Below are 26407 nucleotides of genomic sequence, written 5' to 3' on the forward strand. Positions count from 1 at the left end.
AAGTGAAAATAATAATGGAAGAAAATAAGTTGATCGTTTGCAGTTTTTGTGTGAATATGATTCTGATCATGAACAGCATGTTGATAATAGTTCTTTGTAACTTAAATGATCAGCAAAAAAATAGAAACGTTTCTCTGCCAATAGAATAATTTGAATATACGGTTCAACTAAGTTGTGGACTATCTGGTTTTGTTCAATCGATCAAATGTATGATGGAAGATAATTTATATTTTGTCCTGGTGATTTTTTTCATAGTAATCAGATATCAAATTATCAGAAGGGGGTTTTTGTGGAAGTTTAGTATTTTCATAGTTGAAAGCGTGAGTCAATTGAAGCTAGACCACCATAGAAAACCTAGAAGCACTAGACGACCGTTTCTTCCTATTGTGGGACTCTCCAGCAGTGCGCATCCACGACCTCGCCTTGCGAGATTCGAACCCAGATATCAAAATGCTTGTTAAACACAGCGAACTGTTTAATACTAACAAAATCAATATTGAGGTAGTTTTTTTATCATAGACTGTCTTCAGTACAATACTAATGAAAATTTTGAAGCATAGGACAGTTGTTTTTTTTGTTACTGGTTCGAGACTCCTCAGCGGTAAACATCTATATATGTGTCAAAGATAGAACCAAGAACTTATACGTCTTGAAACAAGCTTTTTACTCCTAGATCCCACTTCAAGTCTGAAGACTTGTATTTCCAACTATATTGGGATATATCGTGATAATCATCCTTCGTCATCGGTGTTGTCTGCCTTATTTTTGATATTGCTAAACTCTATTAATCACAAAGTTAGTTGAAATTGAGGGGATTTTATCCACTAGTTAGTCAATAATGATGAAAAAATTATTAATTATCAGAAGGGGTTTTGTGGAGATTTAGTATTTTCATAGTTGAAAGCGTGAGTCAATTGAGGCTAGACCACCATGGAAAACCTGGAAGCACTGGACGGCCGTTCCGTCCTATTATGGGACTCCTCAGCAGTGCGCATCCACGATCCCGCTCTCATGAGATTCGAACCTATGACCTACCAGTCTTACGCTTTCAGTTATGAAAATACTAAATCTCCACAAAACCCCTTCTGATAATTAATATAATCATATGCTCACTAGTGACTTCGAGAAATACATCCAGGAGTTCTAGTGAGAAGCAGTGGCCAGTGGAGTTCAAACCACGTCTGTTGTGAGATGTCAACTCATTCAAGACATTGGTGAAATGGTTTCTCAACTTTGTGGATTGGTTGAAGTTAGACATTAACACCGTTGGATGCCGGCTCAGTGGTCTGTCGGTACAGTGCTCGCGCTCGAGACTGGTAGATCCTGGGTTCGAATCTCGAGAGACGAGATCTTGGATACGCACTGCTGAGGAGTCTCACAATAGGATGGAACTGCTGTCCAGTGCTTCTAGGTTTTCTATGGTGGTCTAGTTTTAATTAACTCACGCTTTGAACTAAGAAAAAATTATTGTTAATCAGTTCATAGAGAAAATAAAGTGAAATGCTCGTCATTTACTCCAGAGTTTTCAGAGACTTTTTAGATAAAGTCACTTCATGCCAAAAACGTTCTCAATATTAACTTTCTTATAACTAAAAATTTCTGTCGCTTTAGTGAGTTGTTAAATGATCACTTCGTATATAATCACATTATACTTATCTCCTGAACCAATAGTCAAGCAGAATAGGAAACAAATTGAACAAAAATTTCTTCATTTATAGCATACAACTCAGAAAACAGTTATTGTTTTAACTAATTGTCTTTAAGCTGTATCATCAAAGAGATGACTGAATTATTCTAAGTAGGTGATTCAATATTCGAACCTGTGTCAGTTTTTGATTATTTAATTTTCATTTATAATAAAAACCACCGATCTCATTTCTCCAATGATTTCAAAAATAATTCATCTTTATTTTAGGATATTTTCAAATTAGTTTCTATGATAAGCTGACGAGTTTATTTCGTTTGGTATTTTCCATCCAGACTGTAGTTGAACTAAAAATACTCAACGTCTGCAATGCGCACAAAATTAATTCTACACTATTTTAATACTGTTTGTTATTTATGAGTTAGAATAATCCAGGATGAGTTTTGGGTCATAGAACTTGCTTAGTTAACTCTTAAATATATATCTATTAGTTTTATCTTTTAGATTGACTTGAGACGGAGGTAGTGTTGAACTTAACCAATTTAATTTAGCGTTGATTAAAACATGTTGGTTAATTTAATATCTACTACTTATACTGATAACGTTTTTTAATGGAGTTATTAAAGTGATTGAATATTCTCATTTTAATCTTGAAAGGTATCCCTGTAGGAGTGAGGGTCTCAGATGACACGCCTGTGTCAATTATTAGTCTGAGCATGACAAACAATCACTTCACTTATATGATCCATCCGCTTGTATTAATAATCGATGAAATATCGACAGGGTAAACAAAAAGTATGACCTCGATCTTACCAACTTGTCATATCAAGGACTTAAGTGACATGTCCATTTAGTCATCAATAGTTTAGTTTATTACCCAGTAGGGTACCTACTTTAATTTATGACTATGTAACTTAGCCATAGAGGCTTAAAGGAAAGATATCTAATATTGATTCTTTTCCAACATGACCCCCATATATTTGAACCAGCCAGTTAGTAATATTCAAATTAAAAAAGGAATACAAATTAACAATCCTTGATCAGTTGATTCGTTAGTCGAATAATTTAATCAGTTAAGGTGCTTGGGATATCGATAAAATCCTGGTTATAATAAGGAGAAAGTTTAGAAGATTGGTAAATTTAACTAATCGAAAATAATATATCAATTTTTGTGGTCATCTATTGTAGTTTTTGTATTTCATTGAAAACTTTGGTTATATCACTTCATGTAACATACTTGTTATAACTTTATAAAAAGGATAAGCCTTATACCAATTCGTTATGATTTTGTGTCCGGCTTTTTATCACGTGAATTATCCACCAATCGGAATACGATTTATTCAATCTTAGCACTGTGCTAACTAACGAATTCGACCGGTATGAGCAGTCTAGTGCCTTTATTGATCCCTTGTCCGCATAGCCCCTCCAATTGAGTCCAGAACACCAATTACAGCTTTTGCTATGCGTATCCTTTATTTCAAGCATACTCTGTTTATATACCAGACAGACAGACCGCATCATACTATAAAATAGAAAATAATATTTGTACAATATCAAGCCAAATGTGGCTGTGAACGTGGGATACAATAATCAATAAACTGAATATAATTTAGGGACAGTAAATCGCATAATAATAATTCATAGATTAAAATGAAGCTTATAATGAGATGAATGTAGATATACACAATGTAGTTACTCAATAGTTAAACAATAAGAATATATATATAGAATAATAGTTCATTAATAGGTCCTGGAAGTTACCCGTACTTATGTCTTCACCAAGATACAACAATACTCAATTTTCCCTCTTTACTTTCTATTTTTTAACACTATTAATATTATATTTACATCCTATCAGTAAAATTTACTTTTCATCAATTGAAGCTAGACCACCATGGGAAACCTGAAAGCACTGGACGGCCATTTCATCCTATTGTGGGACTCCTAAGGAGTGCGCATCCACGACCTCGCCTCACGAGATTCGAACCCAGGACCTACCAGTCGCGCGCCAGAGCACTCAACCGATAGACCACTGAGCTGGCCGGCATCCCTTGGTGTTTATGTCCAACACACAACCAATCCACGAAGTTGAGCAACCTTTCACCAATTGTCTTCAGTGAGTTGACATCTCACAACAGACGTGGTTTGAACTCAACTGGTCACTGCTTCCCACTAGAACTCCAGGAAATATCTCTTGAAGTCAGTCCCATAATAGAATGAAACGCTCGTCCAGTGCTTCCAGTTTTTCCCTGGTGCTCTAGCTTCAATTGACTGACGCTTTCATCTATGAAAATACTAAATCTCCACAAAAAACCCCTACTGATAATAATTTTCATCAATTGTTGTATTCCACTCATTTTATTAAAATCTAACGTATAGTAATCTCTTTATTATTACATGTTTACGTAATAAATATGCTTGTTGTTGTTGTTCACGTTGTTTATGACTGATGGTTACTGAATTAGAACCTAGATTGTAATCATTTTATTGATTGTTCACTAAATATATATATATATATATATATATATATATATATATATTGTGTAGTATATCATAACTATCGAACAATAAAAACGTCACTGAAAAAAAAAGTGTACCATGTGACTTTTGTTACCGTTTTTTTTGTGTGTGTTTTTCTTTTCGGTACTTCATCAATGATTATTTACTTAAAAGAGTATGATGTATGATATATATATATATATATATATATATATATATAATATACCCTTATGGGCCAGGGTAATCTTGCACTGGAGAACCAGACACCATCCAGACTTTCACGCGGCAACCCAAACAGTACAGCTCAATCCCGCCTTATAGGAGAACCAGACACTATAAAGGCTTCAACGTTACAATCCGAACAGATCAGCCCAATCCTGTGGCGCAACCACTCAGGTACCAAACACCCTGGTGGACCATGGGTATACAAATGGTATAATGAAAAGAAGTTTGTTTAACACTTAAAATATGTATATGATTAGTTATTGGATAAGTCTTACTGATTGAATGCTATACTCGGATTCTAAGCTGCTAGTCTCGTAACCTCCCAAGCTAGAACTACACAGCAACATGAACACAAAAGAAAAGTCGTCAAACATGTGAGAAGTACTTCAACTCTAGTGTTCATTTATGTACAGAAAATATAAGGTTTTTGTAGTATTTTTAGAAGTCCTTGGGTTTTCCTGAAAATTCTAGAATACTATTAAACATAGTAGCAGCATTGTAGTAATCAACCAATCAGAACCTTTACATATGACTTTTCATTTTCGTGATGTTTCTAGTAAAACTTCTAATCAAACGCTAATTCGATAAAATGCTTCTTGATGTTTCCTGAGCTTGTCATGTCTATTGTAAGCAATTTTCTGGATCATCCCAACGTTATTGATTGTTTTCCAGATGGAAACAACACATTTCACTGTGTTCAATATAGTGTATCATTTGTAACCAATTAACATAAATTCGAAGATATTATTGTCTACTCAAGATTTAAATGATCGATTCATGATCGTTTATTACTAAACATTTTCTGTAATTTGTAAGTGATAAAGTCATTTATGAAGGCTTATCAGTGAATAATTGAGTTACATATTTTATGTAAGACTGATATATTATTGGTTTACATAGTGTTAATCCCTTGGAAATCATCACTCCTAAAGAAGTAATGAATTACAGCAAAATAGTTACCCATTACTTTTTAATTTTCAACTATTCATGTCAAAGTAGTTATTCATTTACAAGAAGATAATTTTATATAGTTGAGATCATGAGTTAATTGAAACTAGATCACCATGGAAAACCTGGAAACATTGGACGGCAGTTTCGTCCTATTGTGAGACTCCTCAGCAGTGCGCGTCCATGATCCCGCACTCATGAGATTCGAACCCAGGACCTATCAGTCTCGTGCCAGAGCACTTAGCCAATAGATCACTGAGCTGGCCGGCATCCAAAAGTGTTAGTGTCTAACTTCAACGAATCCACGAAATCGCGCAACCATATTCCATTGTACTGAGGTAGATAAATGTCTCTACCTGACATGGCTTAGCTCCACTAGTCACGACTTCTCACTAGAACTCCAGGAAATACCTCATGGAGCCAGTCACTAGTGAGCATATGATCATTATCAGAAGGTCCTGGGTTCGAATCTCGCGAGGCGGGATCGTGGTTGCGCACTGCTGTGGAGTCCCATAACAGGACGAAACTGCCGTTCAGTGCTTCCACGTTTTTCATTGTGGTCTAGCTTCAATTGACTCATTATCTCAACTATATAAAATTACTAAACTCTCCACGAAACTCCCTTCTGATAGGAAAGTAATTTCTTAAATCTTCACTAACTAGATTTATGTCCTACATTTTCAGTGCTCATTGTGTTCATATTCTAGACTTTCGATCATTCTACCCTTCATTTTGTGTGTGAATAATGTCTATTAGTGTGTAATTTTTATGAAACATTTCATTTGAAGGCCTAACTTTTACTATGTGTGTGTTCTCAATTCAGGCTGCGCTACATCAAACGTCTTCATACTAGACGATCGCGGATAACTACATCCGCTTAAAATAAATTCCTTTGTAAAAAACATTTACACTCTAATATACAACACTCATCCATTAAATGACTGAAAATTCTGTTAATGACTCAATCGGCGAACATTTAAAACGTTGCTGCAATCTAACTCTCAACCACCATGTCAGTTGGCCTTATCGTTCCCCCTTCTTGAATTATCATATATAACACAGGACATGAAACCAAATTCATGAATTCATACTTGGTATTATTTCTATATACTATTACATAATGGTTCCTTTAAATGATTTCAGTCGTATAATAAACACATGCTCATTTAATCATGACGTTTTAAAAGAGAATTAAAAACAATTCAGAAAAGAAACTTTTTTAACAATGTCGTTGTTGAATTGTCTTTAACACTTCCCCGATAACACAATGGACCAGTTTCACTACAAGAAGTGTTTTAATTAACATGATACTCATTGTTTACTTTAATCTTCACTGATTTATAACCTATTTTAATCTGATATTCGTAATTAGATTATATCAAAGGTTTAAAAAAATGTAAATTCCTAACAACGTTTCACATTATACCATCGTAAGTTGAATGTACTTACCCTGTGTGTGACTAATAGTTTGAAATTTGAAATGTTTTACACTTATAGATTTCAATAAACCTTTTTCAGGTTTAAAGAAGGGGTGTACTAGTTTTTGAATATTATATCTAAGATATTTATTATCGTTTAACCTAGTCCTGTGGTATGGCAACTCGAACTGATGTACGTACGTACATACGAGGTTCTACGTTATGACTGACTGACTGACTTAACCTAGTCCTCTATGATAACTATCAATGTCAGGAAATGAATATAGTATTCGTGAGTATTTCAACTGATCTCATTTGTGGATACCACCGAAATTATTATTATTTAATAGCTGTAAATTGAACGTTTGATGAAACCGTGGACAGTATGAGTTGAGGCTTACTTGTCAACAATAATCAACATTAGGGACAAATAGTCAAACAAAATCAATTGATTTGTGAATTCAGAAATAAACTAAATAGATATATAGTCATTCCGTCGATCTAATTTCAATATCGTAATAGCTAACTGACTGATGAGAATCTGGGCAGAATGTTCCCCCCAAGCACCTCCAGGTTGTGTTTTGTCATTTCTGCAGCAATTTCGAAGATTCTTCCGGTCTCCCACATTGTCCGGATATTCCATGTACCTATAAAAATTGTCGCTCTGGTTGTTAGAAGGTGCATCGGCCTCATGACTTCCGGATGAACTCGGCTTTCATCATGACACCTTATAATCATTCCTTCTATACTCTCAGGGCAGAGTTTAAATGGTTTGAATAATTTTATTCTGGTTAGCGTTTTTTTAGCAAGTTGGTTTTCCACAGGATTGGGTCGCTAACCCCATGCCCAACTTTCCTCCTTTACCCGAGCTTGGGACCGGCAGTAGCCCCCAAACGAGCTACAGGCGGAAATTAGGCAGAATGTAACTGTTGATAAATGCTATATTTTCTAAAAAAATTGACCAGAATCATCTGGAAAAATACTTTTACAAATCGAAATCAATTAAACTACGATGACATATGAAATTTCTTTATGAATAAGCATGTGTTAAATCGGAGACCCAACCGTTGCTGCTACCTTGACGTGGTGGTCGGGCTTGCCTATAGTGATGAACCAATCGAGCTATACTGGCTGGAACAATCGTTCCTCGAGGTCCTACCATGCCAGACAGGTCGGTTGAAGAGCGCTAAAACTAAAAGCAGCAAACCCAAGGTCCGAAGGCGAAGTCGTACTGCTGACTGTACAGAGGTGTGACAGCAGTAAGGTGTTTCCTTCAGACAACCAGCATGACAGCGATGCTGTCTTCCCACAAGGAGGGGTGGGGTTAGAAAAGTTCGGCCCTAAAAATGCACACCTCGCCTTATCCCACGGATATCCGTCTCCGACAAGTCTCCAACAAGTACGGAGCTAACGCAAAAATTAGCCACAAAACGGTCATGTGTGACCGGCCTCAAGCAGTTGTCCCTTGGGCACTGCGGTCAAGCTTTCAGGTCATTAAGACCACTTCTAACCCAATTTCATTTTCAGGTACCTCCAGAAGAACCCTTTCACGGTGTGGCAACCGGGAAGTGATAACTACCCTCGTACCTCTAACAGCATTCAAGACCACTGTTAAATCGGAGAAGGCGATAAATTTCCAAATGTTACTAATTAAGCATTATATATATTTGTGTTGCTGGTTATTGTATTACTCAATCGGTGAGTTGAACACCATAGCAACACTGTAGTTCACAATGATCTCATAATCATAAAATCTGTTATCTCTAGTCAAAATGATCGTTTATTCAATGACATAACCATTTAATTTGATAAAATTTTGTATAAAAAATGCCTTTTTTTTCAATTGTTCGCCTAAACATCAGAGTACTCTTCTGTTAGAAACCGTATACAACTGGAAGTAATCCCAAGTGATATATATCCAGTAATTACTATCTCCGACAACAATAATATGATTCAAAATAGTTTTTACTTCTGTTTTGTTCTGTGTTTTTTGTTTTAATGTTGCATACAAATTGCGCAGCTATTTAATGTGCTTAATTTTTACAGGTTACCGACAACTAGAGAAAATACATTGGATTCGTTTCGGACGGCTGTCCAACATGTAATTTCCCTCTTTGATTAATTTAGTCTTTTATTTTTTTTGTACCTTGTTTTTTGTAGTTTTATTTTTTATATTTCACTTCTAACTTCATCTTCTTTGTTTTTTTGTTAGAAAAATTATTTCACTTCTAAATTGTTTCCTTTCCCCCCCCTAGTTTCTAATTTAGCTTAAATAACTGTAGTTTGACGTAACTATTTAGTAGTGTCAGTTAGTACACATCTCATAGACTGATATTGACCAAAGAATGAAGAGTTGTTTCTCTATTGTTTTTTTGGTACTCTTCAATAGTGATCACCTTCAACCCTTCCCATCCAATCCCTCCCCCCCGATCTCAAAAATGATTTAGTTACATCAAAATGAAATTTCAGGTCTGATTTAAAGAGAATGATACATCTCAACCAGCAAATAAGGATACAACTATTCATTGTTTGTTTGTTTGTTTTTCAAATTCTGTTCGTCCTGTTAACACAATACAATAAGCGGATCACTTGCTATGATAATACATACAGATTGGTGTAAAATATGATCCGTCTCATATATCTCTGTGAAAAATTAACGATATTACTTTTCTTTTCTTTTTTTCTCTTTTTTTTCAATTACATAACAGTTTTTGAATGTATTTTTCAAAGTTGATATCATGAATCAATTGAAGCGAGACCACCATGGAAAACCTGGAAGCACTGGACGGCCGATTCGTTCTATTATGGGACTCCTCATCAGTGCGAATCCACTATTCCGCACTCGCGAGAATCGAACCCAGGACCTACCAGTCTCTAGCCAGAGCCTTTGAATGTTTTTTGTTTTTATAATTTTAATCTAAATATCTAATATGCACATAATTTCATTACATTTCCTCTTTGATCTCCTTTATTTCTATTTTCTATTTTGATAACGTCACTTTACTGTCTTATTCTTATTGACTATGCCTATTAGATCTTCATGGAAAATACTTTTTTGTATATTACATCAGAATTTCCTGTTTCAAATGTCTTAACTGATAATGCTATACTACAATTCAATATGAGCAAATCAAGTTTATATAATTTTGAAGACATGTAATTTTACAAATGATAAAGTTACCTAATATTATTAGCCATGTATCTTACAAATTGATTAAACCTTAAAGATTGTAGTTGAAATCATCAATCAGTTGAAGGTAGACCACCATGGAAAACCTGGAAGCACTAGATGGCCGTTACATCCTATTGTGAAACTCCTCAGCAGTTGGATGGTTGTTCAATTTTGTGGATTGGTTGAAGATAGACATAGACACCGTTGGATGCCGGCACAGTGGTCTATCGGGTAAGTGCTCGCGCTCGAGACTGATAGGTTCTGTGTTCGAATCTCGTGAGGCGGGATCGCGGATGCGCACTGCTGAGGAGCCCCACAATAGGACGAAACTGGCGTCCAGTTATTTCATGTTTTCACCGGTGGTCTAGTTTCAATGGATTCATGATTTCAACTATAAAATTACTGAAATCTCCACAAAACCCCTTCTTAAAATTTGTATCATTTAATTTTAACTTAATAATTTGAATGTAGGTAATGAATACCGTTATCACAAGATCAGATAGTCCTAGATTTGATCTTCTATGTTATTATTAGTTCTGTATCACTTAGGAATCGTAAACTAGTACGAAACAATCATCGAATCTTCCTCCTGATTTATCCAACTGAAATCAGTCCCTAGTAAAGATCAACTGCAGTTCATTACAGAAAATAAGAGAATCCCTGACTAAACGCAGAACTTATTTATCAATTCAATAAATCCATAATAATGAAATATATATTAAGATTAATTATGCGTAGATATTATGTTTAAGTCAGTAATCACTACTCTTCCCTACTGAGGTATACTGACTAATGTTTTCATTTATGTATACTTATTTTCATTAACAAAAAAAGAGACGAAATATTGATATTCATTAAAAGAGGTACTAAAATCTAGATATAAACTCATTCAAGACATTGGTGAACGGTTGCTCAACTTCGTGGATTGGTTGAACTTAGACATTAACACCGTTGGATGCCGAATGAGTGGTCTATCGGTTCAGTGCTCGCGCACGAGACTGGTAGGTAATGGGTTCGGATCTCAAGAGAAAGGATCGTGGATGGGCACTGCTAAGGAGTCCCACAATAGAACGAAACGGCCGTCCAGTGTTTCCAGGTTTTCCATGGTGGTCCGGCTTCAAATGACTCATGAACAGTTGTTTCTTCTTATTCATAGATATTTCAACATTATCAACGACTTCCAAAGGATCTTTAAACTGAATATAATTTCATTGAACTGTTTCGATTTTATCATTCTTTTACTTTATATTAAAGAATAATTTGATTGATTATTGAAAATGTTGATTTCCTTTAAAATTTTCTACTGTAGCCCACTTTCTTTTCCTTTGAATATTCTTTCTTCAATATATATATGTATGTGTGTGTGTGTGTGCTATTTCACATCATAGGGAACTTCAATTATTGATCAGTTCATAACTTGCTCTATTTCTTATATAAATCGTAATAATATGTCTGGGTGTTTTTTCTTTCTCACCTTATTTAATTGTTATTGTTTTTGTCTGTTTTTTTCTCTTTCTCTCCATTTCTGCTCACTCTGTCGTTCATCATACTACATTGGATACGAAAATATAACATCATCATTATTATCAAGGGAGCTGATTTTGTTGAAATGGATGTTCAACTAACTAAAGATCATCATGTTGTTGTTTATCATGATTTTGATGCTGTAGTCATATCTAAAAAGGTGAGTAATATATTTTTCAGTAGTTATACAATATACATGTCGGATTTGAGGCTGTTACCTAATGATAATGGTATTAGACGAAGGTTGCACGATATGGGGAAGTGATTGAAGTTAGGCATGTAACCTCCTGGGTTCCGATCTATGACTTACCATGAGACATGAAAGGTTTTGGGTTCAATTCCAGGTTGATCTGTACTAAAAAGGATCTGACATACATGACATTGATCACTACCCAGTGATCAATCAATTGTAAATACATCTCAGTCCTACAGGAGGTCACTACCCGGATAGTTTAGTGGTAACTTGTGTGACTGTGAAGCTGGGTAACACGGGATCGAATCCACCATGGAACTTTTGTTCCATCAAGATTACCTGTACTTCTTGCTGATGAGTGCCACATGGCGCGAAAGCTAGGTATGGGTTTTACTGTCGACTACTTCAAACAACCACCTTATACATCAACATACTGCCTGCGATATCAAGTCACATTGTACCTTGATCGATAGAATTCGATCTGCACTAAAAAGGACCCGACACATATGACATTTATCACTACGCAGTGATCAATGAACTGTAAAATCAAAAATATCAAAATATGAAGTGCAAGTAAACAAGTCTTTTAGTGATTATTGAAGTGCACTGTTAGAAATTCTCTAATGTTCAATTGTTTTTCTAAGCTTACCTTATGATTTCTTATATTTTTATGATGGATATTCCTGGTATATCCATCACCATCTCTTATTCCATCGATTATATACAAGCTTGTATCCAAATATTATTATTTATAGAACACTTCCAGTCAAAAAATGATATATTATGAAGTAACTAAGGGTTCTTTTTATTTTCCCCTTGTTGATTTCAAGAACAGGATCTAATAAGTTTCTTTTGTTCTATACGATTCTTCTAAACAGATACCTTTATTTTTCCCTCATTTACATACATGTTGACAATATTTTGGATAATTTATAACAACTACATTTAATTAAAGAGTTCACAATCAGATAAAAAAATGCACAGTCTATATTCCATCATTACTTACTATCCCAAACGTATTCAAACTCCAGATATCTATCCCTTATAATATTCTCCTTTAGTGAACATCTTGTCAATTCGATTCGTGGAACTAGCTTTCTTATATATATATATATATATATATATATATATATATATCAGTCAGTCAGTTACAACGTAGATATATATATATATATATATGTCAGTCAGTTACAACGTAGAACTTCGTACGTACGTACATCAGTTCGAGTTGCCATACCACATTAGCACAGAGTTGCAGTTGTCGATTCACATCCCATAGTGGTAGAAGTAGAAAGAGTATAAGCAGTAGTCGGAAAGACTAGGGTTTGAAGATGTTATTCAAGGAGTATAATGCAGTGGAACAAATTTGGAAAGAGAAAAAGGAAAAGGACACAAATAATTCAGAAGATTAGAATTTGGTAGAACATAAAGAGTGGATGCACCTTCGCCATTGTAAACGATTTTGAGCCATGTCATTCACGGTCTCTAACCATTGGTTGTTATCATCTCGCGGATCCCAATCAAGTAGTCTACACCTACCAGCATGGCTCAGTCCACTTGTCAGTAACTTCATGGATTTGTGCTACGTTTTGGTCTGGTCACCCCTAGCTTTTATCCAACCTACTCCTACATCATTAAACATTGTACGTCGGGGCAGTCGGTGGTTGGGCATACGTAACGTGTGTCCCAGCCATCTCAACTGATGAGGTTTCACTACTTCATCAATCGATTTTCCATCCTTACCTATTACCCGTTTCCTAACAATTACATTACTTACTCGGTCCTTCCAGAATATACGAGCAATGCTTCGAAGACATCTATGATCGAAAACTAGTAGCCTACGAATGTCCTCTACTCATATCGGCCATATTTCACTGCCGTAAAGTAGGACGGAACAAACTGCTGTGCAGCAAACCTGTCCTTTGGTTGCTAGACGGATATCTCGCCTACGCCATAAGTGATGCAAGTTGGCGAAAGCTAGACGAGCCTTCTGTATCCGTGCTGAGATTTCGTCACACACCAGACCGCAAGGACTCCCAAGATAAGTGAAGCGGTCGACACGCTCAACTACTGCACTCCCTGTCATTAGTTCAGGTTTCGATACAACCAATCCTGAAGTAAAATTTTGCATTTCGAGGGTGAGAATCGCATCCCGAACATGACTGCGTAGTTGCTTTTAGTGGTAAGAAGATTCTGCATTTTTTCAACGTCTTCACGAAATAGAACTATGTCATCGGCGTATTCTAAGTCAATAAGTGAGTCTCTTGGTAGAAGTTCAACTCCTGAAGATTTAAATGATTAATGTGTTATCTTTAAAAGCACGTCAACGACAAAGTTAAACAAGAATGGGGAGAGTGGACAGCCTTGACGAACACCAGTCGAGGTAATCAAATCTGGTGACAGTTCACCATAAACTCTAACTAGACCGGTTTTGTTCGTGTAGAGAGTCTTTATAAAGTTAATGTACTTCTTCAGTACTCCTTTCAGTGACAAACACTGCCATAGAACCTCACGATCAACGGAGTCAGATGCCGCCTTTAGATCGAGAAATACTACTATTGTGGGGTATCTGAATGTATGTCTATGTTCTAGGACCTGACGTAGAGTGAAAATCTGGTCTATGCAACCACGTCCAGGCCGGAAACCAGCCTGCTTTTCTCTAGTCTGCTCTTCATGAGCTTCGGTCAGACGTCGAAGTATTATTGAAGCTAATATTTTAGACACTATATTAGTCAAGCTGATTCCTCTGTGATTATCACAAGAGGACTTTTGTCCTTTCTTATAGACTGGAACAATCAGTGATTGGGACCAGTCAGATGGAATTACGTCCAGTTCCCAGAATCTACCTAAGACCTCAGTCAATATCGCTGCTAGTACTGGACCACCATCTTTTTAAAATCTCAGGGGTAAACCTGTCAGGGCCTGTTGCTCTCCCTCGCTTCAGATTCCCTATAGCTTTTTTAACCTCATAAAGAGTTGGAGGATTTATATTAGCTTGCCATTCAGGTACATATATATATATATATATATATATATATATATATATATATTAGCTAACCAATCTATATAATACAGTAAACTAGATTGTAACATTTGTATCTATGTGATCTTGTCTCCAATGGTATTAAGTTTGATCAAATTACTTTATAAGTGACTGCTCAAATCATGTATCTTTCATACTTTATATATAACAAATAAGACAGTATTATTACTATTACTATTATTACCATTATCATTATTATTAGTTATGTCAATCTAATCTGATAGTTTGTATAGAATTTCTTTTCATAAGACTGATCAATACAATCACCTTTATTAATTACCATTACCATTATCAGTATGAATGATTTAGACAATGTGATTTATATATATATGTATATTTGACATAAAATATACATTAAAAGTACATTTATTTATGGTAACACAATGTGTTACTATTAAATCATTATACTCGTGACACTAGTAACTGATTTTAGTGAAACCATCTGATTTATTTTTTAATCATTTAGTCTTAAGTTCGAGTCCCGTCTCATTTGATTTTACTTTATCAGTTGACTTTTAATATTGTTTTTTTACTTTTGCCTGTTACTCCCAATGGAGCATAGGCCGCCGACCAGCGTTCTCCAACCCACTCTGTCCTGGGCCTTCTTTTCTAGTTCTATCCAGTTTTAGTTCATTCTTCTCATGTCTGTCTCTATTTCTCGGCGTAATGTGTTCTTTGGTCTTCCTCTTCTTTGGCCTTCAGGATTCCATGTGAGGGCTTGTCTTGTGACGCCTGTAGCTCCTCCGGGGACTCTGCCGGTCCCAAGCCCGGGTAAAGGAGGAGGGTTGGGCATTGTGTTAGCGACACCATCCCGTAGAAAACCAACTCGCTAAGAAAACGCTTATAATATTGTAGTGAATGAGAACATTTAGTCTGAACAATCGAAATGCATTCAAACACAAAATTACAGAACATCTTAGTAAAATCTTAAAACCATTTAGTGAATACTGAATTTGCAAAATGTTAATCAATTGTTTCAAACTTCACCGTTTCTTTTGCAAATATCAGTCAATCGTCTCAGACTTCAATGTTCCTGCATTTGCATATCAATTGCTTTTTGTTCCTGTTCTTTCCTACTCGATCTTCTTGCGCTTCTGCTGACAGACATTCTATTCCTGACTAGCGTTATATACTTTTTATTTCGATATAAGTAGCGTACACCACAATATGAACTACTATATATTACAATTTGATTTGAAGTCGAAGACACTAGTTTGTAGGGCATAAAATTCCTGAGCTGTTTTTTTTTATTTGTTAAATACTTTATCATCATAGTTAAAATCATGAGTCAATGGAAGCTGGACCACCATGGAAAACTTGGAATCACTGGACAACCGTTTCGTCCTACTATGGGACTCCTCAGCAGTGCGTCAATAGTATTTAATCAATCTCAATCATTATTTATTAGGTTACACAACATAGAGTTATTTAAATGTGTGTTTGCTGTATGTATATTAATCCAATGAATGTAATAGTTTATTTGTCTACTGTTCATAAAAATTAAAAATAGAAAAGTAATTGGAATGCTTTTATCTGGTGAGATCTATAGAACATGTGAAATGAATATTATGCATATATAGTGTTTGTCCAGGAAATAAGAGAACTGTGATCATAAAAATATCCCATTTCAGTTTCTATTGTTCATTGTTATATCGATTGCATGCGTGCCCTGTTTAATATATGAGGTGATGATCCCCACCAATCAGAGAGGAGGGAATTATCGATCAGAGCAATGGATACATAAAAGCCGTATGAGCAGTCTAGAGTACTTGTCGATCCTACTTTCTACCTAGCCCAGCCAGTTAATTCCAGAACATCAATAACAGCCTCTGTAATGTGAATCATTATTCTCAAACATACTGAGTGTATATACCAATCAAACTGACCACATCGTACCATAAAATAGAAAATAACATTTGTACAATATTTAACCAAATGTGGCTGTGAATAAGGGGAACAGTAATTAATGGACTAGGGATAACTCAAAGAATGGTGAATCGTATAATAATGGTCTATAGGTCAAAATAAAGCTTATAATAAGGGCGGCACGAATATGAATGGTATGGTTACTTAACAATTATACAATAGGAAATATACATATCATGTTGGTCCATAAATAGTTCGCATAGTTACTATTTATAAATCTCCAAGGGATACAACATTCATAGTGTATGCAAAATATCCAATAGTCAATCTCATCATCTGTGTTGTCGGCTACGTTTGCGTCGAAATTTGCTAACATTAGATGTTTCTCTGATATAATATCTGTAGTTTCGTCTGCTATGTTAAGCCCATATAGCTTATTCTGGCTTCCGGACAAGGCAATTTGTTTATTCTTCTTGAGTCCCATTTTGACCTTGTTCATTATTCACTTATCAACCCCGACTGTTGTTATATGAGCGTGTGCATGTGCATTTCATATCTTATTCATCACATGTCAGTAACTTATTTTTGTTCGACTATAAATATTGATTAACGCTTAATTAACCGAGTTGGCTCACATGCCTTCTCCATTGCGCGTCATTTTAGTTTTGCTTCGCATTCCGTTCAACAATTGTACAAAATATACGTATTCAAAAATCTATTCTCGTATTTGACTTATTTAATTCCTTTATTCACCAACGCAATTTAAGTCGATGAATATATACAAAGATTGGTGACACGTATATTTCAAATAGCAATCAAACAATTTTGTATATTTGAGATCATGAGTCAATTGTAGCTAGACCAACATGGTAAACCTGGAAGCTCTAGACGGCCGTTTCGCCCCACTGTGGGACTCCTCAGCAGTGCGTATCCAAGATCCCGCCTCGCGAGGTTCGAGCTGAGGACCTACCAGTCTCGCGCCAGAGCACTGAGCCGGCATCCAATGGTGTTAATGTCTAACTTTAACCAATCCACAAAATTGAGCAACCATTCACCAATGTCTTCAGTGAGTTGATATATCCCAACAGACCTGGTTGAACTCCAATGGTTACTGCCGGCTCAGTGGTCTATCGGTTAAGTGCTCTGGAACAAGACTGACAGATCTTGTGTTCGAATCTCGCGAGGTGGGATCGTGGACGCTCACTGCTGAGGAGTACCACATTAGAACGAAACGGCCGTCCAATGCTTCTAGGTTTTTCATGGTAGTCTAGCTTCAATTGACTCATGATCTCAACTATATAAAATCACTAAAATCTCCACAAAACCCTCTTCTGATAATCAAACAATTGTTTGAAATTCATCTAATTAACAATTATTCCAACCATGAATCAGCGATTGGATATCATAAGACAGATAGCATATATTCAATCTTTTTGTCAAAACAATCATTATTAGTAGGAGTCTTTACAACCCAAGCTCAAAAACACATGATCTACTCGAAAAGACCTATTTATATCACTATCTTATTCTTCATAAACTGCTATCACACTTTTATAAATTTGTTGTCATATTCTTCATTTCTACTAAAAATATTCCCTTATTCACTGGATACAGTATGTGTACATAATTCCTAAATATGTTTAAATCTATTTTTAAGATTGAATAAATAAACGTCTATGGAGAATTTTTAAAATTTTATTCGAGTATAACCAAAGTTCTTAACAGACTCCTTCCAACCCCTCCCTCTCCATAAACCTCAACTACTTTATTATAAATTTCTAAGAAACAGACGCTCATTTCAATGTAAAGTAACTGAGGTTTTCAAACTTATACGTACATAGATATTAAGCGCAAAAAATTTCATAATATCGATTATAGTGTGGAAATTTCTTTATTATTACTTAACTATATGTGTATATACAAAACACTTTCAACTCCAGGGTTGAATATCTTAATAAACTATAGAAGTTTTATTCATATAAAAAACATTTATCTAATTGTCATTGTATTGGGTATTTCGAACAATGATTGTATTAACAAATATCAAATGGTGAAAAAAAATTTAGGGGTTTATATCATAGAAACATCAAAGTTACACAATTTACTATTTGAATGTATTTTCATCATTGTATCTATGTATTGATATGAGTGATGGTAACATTTGAATAGTTATTATCAGAAGGGGATTTGTGTGGAGATTTCAGTATTTTCATAGTTGAAAGCTAGACCACGAGGGAAAACCTGGAAGGCAGTTTCGTCCTATTATGGGACTCCTCAGAAGTTATTATTATTTTATATGTGTTATATATTCCCCTATCCTGATTATCATCGATAGACTGTTCTTTGTTGTTGGATTGTGTCGGATTTTTGATGTGGAAATATATTGACGTTCTAGTCAGGCTAATCTCGTATTCTTGATCTGAGTTGTGTTGAAGTACTGTAGAATAGACACTGGGTGGGAAATCTAGTCTAGATATTCGGCTAAAGTAAATCAACGTCCCATATATTTGTAAAAAGTGAAAGGACTGTTATAACAAGAAACCTTAGTGTCATAACAAGTATCCTATCGTTTATCAATAAATCAATAAATATATTGAAATCAATTTACTTTATCAACTGATTGATAAAGTTGAAAATCAGGCCAAGCAAAAAGATTATAAAAGTAAATATATAGACATCGTCAAAATATGAACTGATACTTTTTTTTTCTGGTTAGCGCTTTTTTAGCGAGTTAGTTTTTCTACGGGAGGGGATCGCTAACCCCATGCCCAACCTTCCTCCTTGTCTGGAATTGGGACCGGCAGTAACTCTAGAAGAGTTACAGGCGGAGTTATGAATTGATAGGATTCAATCAGAGTTTATATTAACATAATAAACTATTAGTTTCAGTTTCAGTTTGGAAAGGACAGGAGGCTTGATGGCCTATGTTAGTCCTGGCAATTTAAGTCTCTCAGCTGATCCAGCTTTCTTTTGAAATAGTCGACGGATGGAACCTCAACCACGTGCTGAGTTAATGAATTCCACCCTTTGATGATTCGATAGGAAAGTCGGTAGTCAGCTAACATGTAATTCGTTCTGGGCTTGTGAACTTTTTTCGAGTGTCCTCGTAAATTTTCTATTTTGGGAGACAAGAAATTTGAAATAGCTCATTTCTCTTTATAGTTTTGTACTGACAATATTGTTAGGAAAGATAACGTGAACTGTCGGATTAAACTATTGTACTATTAAACAATGTAATTCTATCAAAATCATCCTCTTAAACTATAAATCCTCATCATTACAATACACAATATTGTTTATACTGAACGCTTTATTCACAATTATGCATTTGTTATGTAATCATTTTTAAGCTAATCATAATGACTTGTAAATAAGATACTTAATCCTTGATTACCCTATTATGGGACTCCTAAGCAGTGCGCATTCACGATCTCGCACCCGCGAGATTCGAACCCAGGACCTACCAGTTTCGCGCCGGAGCACTTAACCGATAGACCGCTGAGCCGGCATCCAACGGTGACTCATGATTTCCACTATGAAAATACTGAAATATACACAAAAGCCCCTTCTGATCTATAATCCTAAATTTACATACTATAAACGATGTACTTCGCCTTTAACCAGGCGAATCTTTCGGATTATTCATTTGGATATATACGACTTGTAGAACCTGAAGAGAGAATTTCTCATCGAAAAGTATATTCTTCATTCAACATATTAGTCTTATAATTTCTATTTAAATTAACAATTATTCTGTTTTATATTTTTATTTAGAAACGAGGTGGTCAATTATGTTATCTACGAGTAGCTACTAAAGATTTAAATTATAATGAACTACGTGAATTAAATGTTCGTCATTCAAGTGTATTAAAAGAAAGTCATACTCATGAAAGTAAGTCAGCATTGTTACTAGTTTGTATTTGTTTTTTTTAAAGAAAAAGATAATTATCAGAAGGGGGTTTTGTGGAGATTATAGTAATGTTATATAGTTGAGATCATGAATCAATTGAAGATAGACTACCATGGAAAACCTGAAAGCACGGCCGTTTTATCCTATTGTGGGACTCCTTAGCAGTGCGTATCCACGATCCCGCCTTACGAGAATCGAACTCACGATCTATCAGTTTTGCGCGCGAGCGCTTAACGACTAGACCATTGAGCTTGCCGGCATCCAACGGTTGATTCATGATCTCAACTATTAAAAAAAATAATTGGCGATTAGTTTTCTGTAATTATTTATTTTAAAAAAATAAAAAAATAAGGAGAATTTGACGAAGAAAATTTTCTTTTAGACGAAATCATTTACTCAATTTGTACATATGTATTTATACTTACATGGTAAATATATATGTCGTGCCGTGCTTCGTTAATCACTCACCTCGATAACCGCTATCATACTAATATCAGAAGGCAAAGAGAAGCGGCAGCTACAGTTTTATTGACAAATGACACAGGCCAGAGAGTTATGAGCACATGGTAAATATCAGCGAGCGAAGTAAAAATGACACGCATTGGGAGATGGCGGATAAGCCAACTCACTTTAATCAAGCGCTAACCAACATTTCTGGTCAGACAAGGATAAATGACAGACATGTGATAAATAGGATAAGAAGGGTACACACACCTACGCTCATAGGAAAATGGTCAGGGTTAATAAGTAAATAATTAACAAAGTGAGAACATGAATCATAATGGATAGGTGAATTGACTTGTCCTGAAGCTATAATATGGTATATGGGCTTGACATATCAATTCGCCACCACATATATGTCTGTAGTAGGATAGAAAAGATTGCATCATAGAGTGAATCGAGACTTCAAATATTAAATAAGGTTACGTGATAATTGGGGAGGGGGTGTTAGAAAGATGAAAGATAATTGTCCGCTTGGCAGATATGAAGTAAAACGAAAAACAAAAAAGTCATAATAATCATGAGAAATTGTTAGAGGATAATAATAACTGATGTCGATTTAAAATTACAAAACATTAATTTATAAATAACGACTTAAACATGATACAGAAGGTAATTAGGGCCAAGGAAAGATGGGAGGTTAGACTTATAGTTTTTGGATAAAGAGTTCGGGCCTTAATTGGTGGATCACAAACGCCTCAGCAGTGCATACGTTTTTGATTAAGCCTACCTGATACCCAGTTCCTTTGATTGTGTAGATTATTTTAAGGGAATACTCCTTCAGAGCGACATGTCCTGAGTTAATTAGATGCTCCTGTAATGAACTGGTAAATGACTTGCATTCTCATTTTAAAAGCGACGCCGGGTGGTAATGTTCTGAGGTGTTTAAAAATTGATCGCTTTGTGCGGCCTATGTAACCTGGCCCACATGAGCAAGTAAATTTATAGATGCATATCGATGTAAAACAAAGAGGAAGTTCATCCTTAACACATCCGCGAATGATAGGTCGACTTTAGACGACAATCCGAAGCTTAACTGAGTAAAAGGTTTTGTTCAGGAATTTGGATATCCATTTATCCAACATTTCGGCAGCCGTATTTCCTTTGAATTCGATATTCGTAAAAAATGTTTTCTTCTCATGAATCCTCTTTATTTTTGTAGTTGAATAGTATGATTTTTAAAACAGTTGAACTTGCTTTTTATGATTAAACTAAACATGGACATCACTTTCCATCAAGTGGAAGGAGAGCGACACAAAGATTAGTATATAGGATGGTGGTTGGAGGTGGTCAACAGGAAACCCTGGACCCGGGTTTCGTGCTACTTGGCACTTGTTAGTAAGGTGTACCTGTAATCTTGAGGGGTCTGATGCTCCCTGACGGATTCGATCCCGTGTCACTCAGCTTCACAGTCAGAGACGTTACCACTGAACTATTAGGGCCGCTACTGACCTTCTGTAGGACTGAGATGTAATCACAATTGATTGATCACTGTGTTGTGATCAATATCATGCGTGTCACGTCCTTCTTAGTGCTGATCGAATGTTATCGATCAAGTTGCAATGTGGCCACTAGTCTAGGTGGCTCGACACTGCGTGCACTATGTTGAGATAAGATGGTGGTTGGAGGTGATGGTCAAAGATTATTATATTTATTTATGTGATAATAACTGTAGAACAGTAGTAGGATTTAAAGTATAGTACACAGTAAATGAATCTTTTATAAAAGTTTGCATTTGAGAACACATTCAACAACTGACGCTCTTTTAAACTAAAAAAAAATATACTTTAGAGTTTGAAATTCGAATGTTAGATTCATTTGAAACGAAGCGTATGAACAACAATCCATCAAATATCAGGTTAACAGAACAAACTATTCGTGAATTAAGGAGATATTTTATTAATTTGCATTTTCTATTTAAAGTATATCCTTACGATGTTGTCTAGAAGTATAACGAAAAATTCACGGCTAAATCACTTAACTCAGAGAAGACAATAGGTTGAAAAAACATAAACTACAGTTAGTTGGAGCTTACCACTAGTCTATAATTTTCATTACATAAACATGTTTCCGACCTTTCTCTCTTAGAAAATCGATTTAATGTTTATATATCCAAATAGGATTTGGTTCAGTAAATACACTAAGTGCAGCCATAATATATTATGCTGCAAGATTTTCAGTACGTCATTCTTATTTCCTTTAAAGTATTCCCTATTTTTTGGCAATGGACTTGTGCTGCATGCGTTTTCGTTTACCATATAACCATTTATATCTTCAAAAGTGAAACTCTCCATTCGCCTCATCGATAACTACTATGGCCTTGTATCGTTCTTGTAGTTTATATATATATATATATATATATATATATATATATATATATATATATATATATATATATATATATCAATGCCAATCAAGGGCCGAGTATCCTACACGACAGTTCGTCCTACATTCTTTTAAGACTGTAAAACATAGTAGAACATGTGTATAGGTTTCAAATATTTGATCATATCCTGTTGTATTTGAAGAGATTACGAGTCCATCTGATCTGAGAACAAAACGAAGACTCTGTGATACAATGACAGATAAGCTAGCTATTTCGATGCGTCCCAGTCCCTCTAACTAGAGAGAAAAGTCTCACTTCGAAGATAGAAATATATTTTACAAGCATCCAGAAGCAGGAAAAACAACCACAAGCACAAATCAAGTGTATATATACAGTATACGAATGTCCTTGTAAATCGTTACAATATATCACATTGAAAGATCCAACAAACCAACGGCGTTTAAGATCCTCCTAAGTGAGAAATACGACATGAAGGTAAAAATGAGCGCTTTTGGCACGAAAACACGAAATTCAAATTTTTACAATAGAATTACAAAAATAAGGCATTTACCAAATGACTTCTGGAAATCTAACATCCCCAACATATTCACCTCTGAAGAATTCCTCGCATCTGATGAATTCACTAAGTGAGTAACGTTGAAATCAGTCTTAGGGCACTAGCGAAAAATGGCTTGTCGATTGGTCAACTTATAATTATTCCGTTACTGAAGTGTTCAGAATATATGTTGCCGATACTTGACAATCGCTTATCTCCAAGTGCAATGCTTGTGCCTTAATTCCTGATAAAATACATCCCCTTTCTTTGTTTCCCGTCTTTTTATCTTCTCTTTTCCCTGTTTTAGTGCTATGTAGAACAACCTAGACTGATGAACATTCATCCCAGGCATATATATATATATACGCTTATCACTTACTAATGTAAAATATTAATTAAATGTGTCATTGTCAGTCAGTCAGTCAGTCAGTCAGTCAGCTACAACGTAGGACCAGGCACATATATGCATCGGTCCAAGTTGCTATACCTCGTTAGCACAACAAGATGAACACCGAATTCATAGAAGTAGTTAATTTAGTGGTGGTAATAAATAAAAGAAAGGTTGTATATAAGGATATAGTATAGGAAAGATGACAGATATGAAATGTTATAACTGTTTATATATATATTCCTTATTACGACCCAGCTATTCCTATTGCTTAGTATTCTTGGACACCAATACACTCGACAAGTCCCCAAATTAGAACACGGTTGAACAGGGAAGAAATTATATTCCAAATAACAAGGATAGATGGAAGTAAGAAGCGCAATAAGAAATACGTTAGTATATTTATAGATTTTACATGAGAATATTCTAGAGTCTTCTCCAAGCAACGACTAGAGCTGATTGGATAAGAATTAGTCTATCAGCATGCAGCAACACCATCATGCATGAAACATGCTTTAATCCAATCTATGTCCCGCTAACATGAAGCAATTTTAATCACAGGGTTTAAGGGAAGATAAAGAGTGTATACACCTGCGCCATTGTGATCGATTTTGAGCTATGTTACCCAGAGTCTCCAACCATTGGTTACCTCTAACAGCACTCAAGCTCACTGTATTCATAATCAATCTCCTTCCTAATTCCTACTATTCCTTCTAAACATGTCATTGAAGATTGAACAAAGAACTCTTACTTTGTATACTATGCTTTCATAATCTAAACATATTACTATTGAAGGTACATAGTTACTTTACATAGTTTTACACCTTTTTATTGTTCTGAAAAATTATTCTGTTATAATCTAATGAATAGTATTTGCTTTATTGTTGTTTAAATAATCAATTATTTACATAAAGTCCTAATTAAATGATTACTATTAATGTTATCCCACCTAAAAGAAACATTTACGGTTACTTCTCATTGTATTTTTTTTTGTACTTTTAATTCATTTGTTACTAGGTCAGCTTAAATAATCATAAGTTAATGACAAATGAACTTAAAAAAGAAATTGATCAGCTGATTCGTTTTGTTCAATAATATTTTTTTTGTTTCTTTCTCTCTCTTTGTTTTATCATAGAAATGAATGAAGAAGATTTAGATCCAGTAGAATTACAACCATTTCCTTTATTACATTCATGTTTTGAAGAAATTGATCCAGATCTTGGTTTTGTTATTGAAGTGAAATATCCAATGGAACTTAAAGTAATTTATTCCATTAAAGATTAATTCCTCTTTTCTTTTTCATAATGATAAGATTTTTCGGCGAGACTATAATTCATGGACGACCTTTGGACGAATCTTATGTGACCTTGAAAATATTAGCCAATCAGTAATCAGCCAGTATAGAGTAAAAATATATTATACAAAACCAAATAATTAAAGTGGATACACTTCTTTTATATGGTCCAAAAAGTTGTCAAGGTTAGAAAAAGGTTCAAAGGTTTTAAAACCGTAATCCATAAGGTAAAGGAAGTCATCCATATGCCTCCATAATAGTTGGTCTCTGGAACCATGATAAAGTCACAAAAACTCACTCAGCCACCACCACATAGCTTCATTATTGTTTGTGTGTACTCCGGTTGTGTAAGTTTATCATTTTTATTATGAATATGTCCCTACAATACTCATACCACTGAACAGCCGAAGCTTCAGTAACATCTGCAATTAGTGCAGCCAATCTTACTGGTGCTTTGATTACACAGTCCGCGGCCATTATTATAATATGCCTTGGTCTCACACTGGATCGAGCGATAAACGTTCCTGTTCTAGCAAACATCTTCCTTCACCATATATTACATCGAAGGACAACATCATGGTAGTCTACACAAGGCCTACAAGTCATTTAATTATCGCAGTCACTAATACAGGAACTTCTTAGTAGTCTCATTTGTTGTAGGCGCTTAATTGTCAAGTATTCTCTAAAGTTCTCCGTAAACCGATCGTACATGAACATCAGGTACTGGAATTGGCGCCGTGACCTTGAAATCCTTCAAACGCTTCTGATTGGCTCGCCCATAAATTATAGTCTCGCCGATTTTTCTTTTTGAAGTCATAATATTCCGTGTTGTTATATTTTTTGTTATTGAAATATCACTGATGGACAAATCAAATGTTTACTGCATTTAGAAGTAGTAG

The 26407-nt window shown here is 35.1% G+C and overlaps 1 protein-coding gene across 1 annotated transcript in view; it reads left to right on the forward strand.

Annotated features, from left to right (window-relative positions):
- The window catches only part of Smp_162910 (related to multifunctional cyclin-dependent kinase-related), a gene marked incomplete at its 5' end in the record, with an annotated part of 60430 nt that overhangs the window by 22554 nt on the left and 11469 nt on the right, over window positions 1-26407 (forward strand). The window contains 4 exons of the mRNA XM_018790238.1: window positions 8782-8836; window positions 11499-11591; window positions 20308-20425; window positions 25350-25474. Coding sequence (XP_018655601.1) covers window positions 8782-8836; window positions 11499-11591; window positions 20308-20425; window positions 25350-25474 — 391 coding nt within the window. The remainder of the gene's footprint in view (window positions 1-8781; window positions 8837-11498; window positions 11592-20307; window positions 20426-25349; window positions 25475-26407) is intronic.

Source organism: Schistosoma mansoni, chromosome W (genome assembly GCF_000237925.1).
Source record: "Schistosoma mansoni strain Puerto Rico chromosome W, complete genome".
In the NCBI taxonomy this organism is placed as follows: domain Eukaryota; kingdom Metazoa; phylum Platyhelminthes; class Trematoda; order Strigeidida; family Schistosomatidae; genus Schistosoma; species Schistosoma mansoni.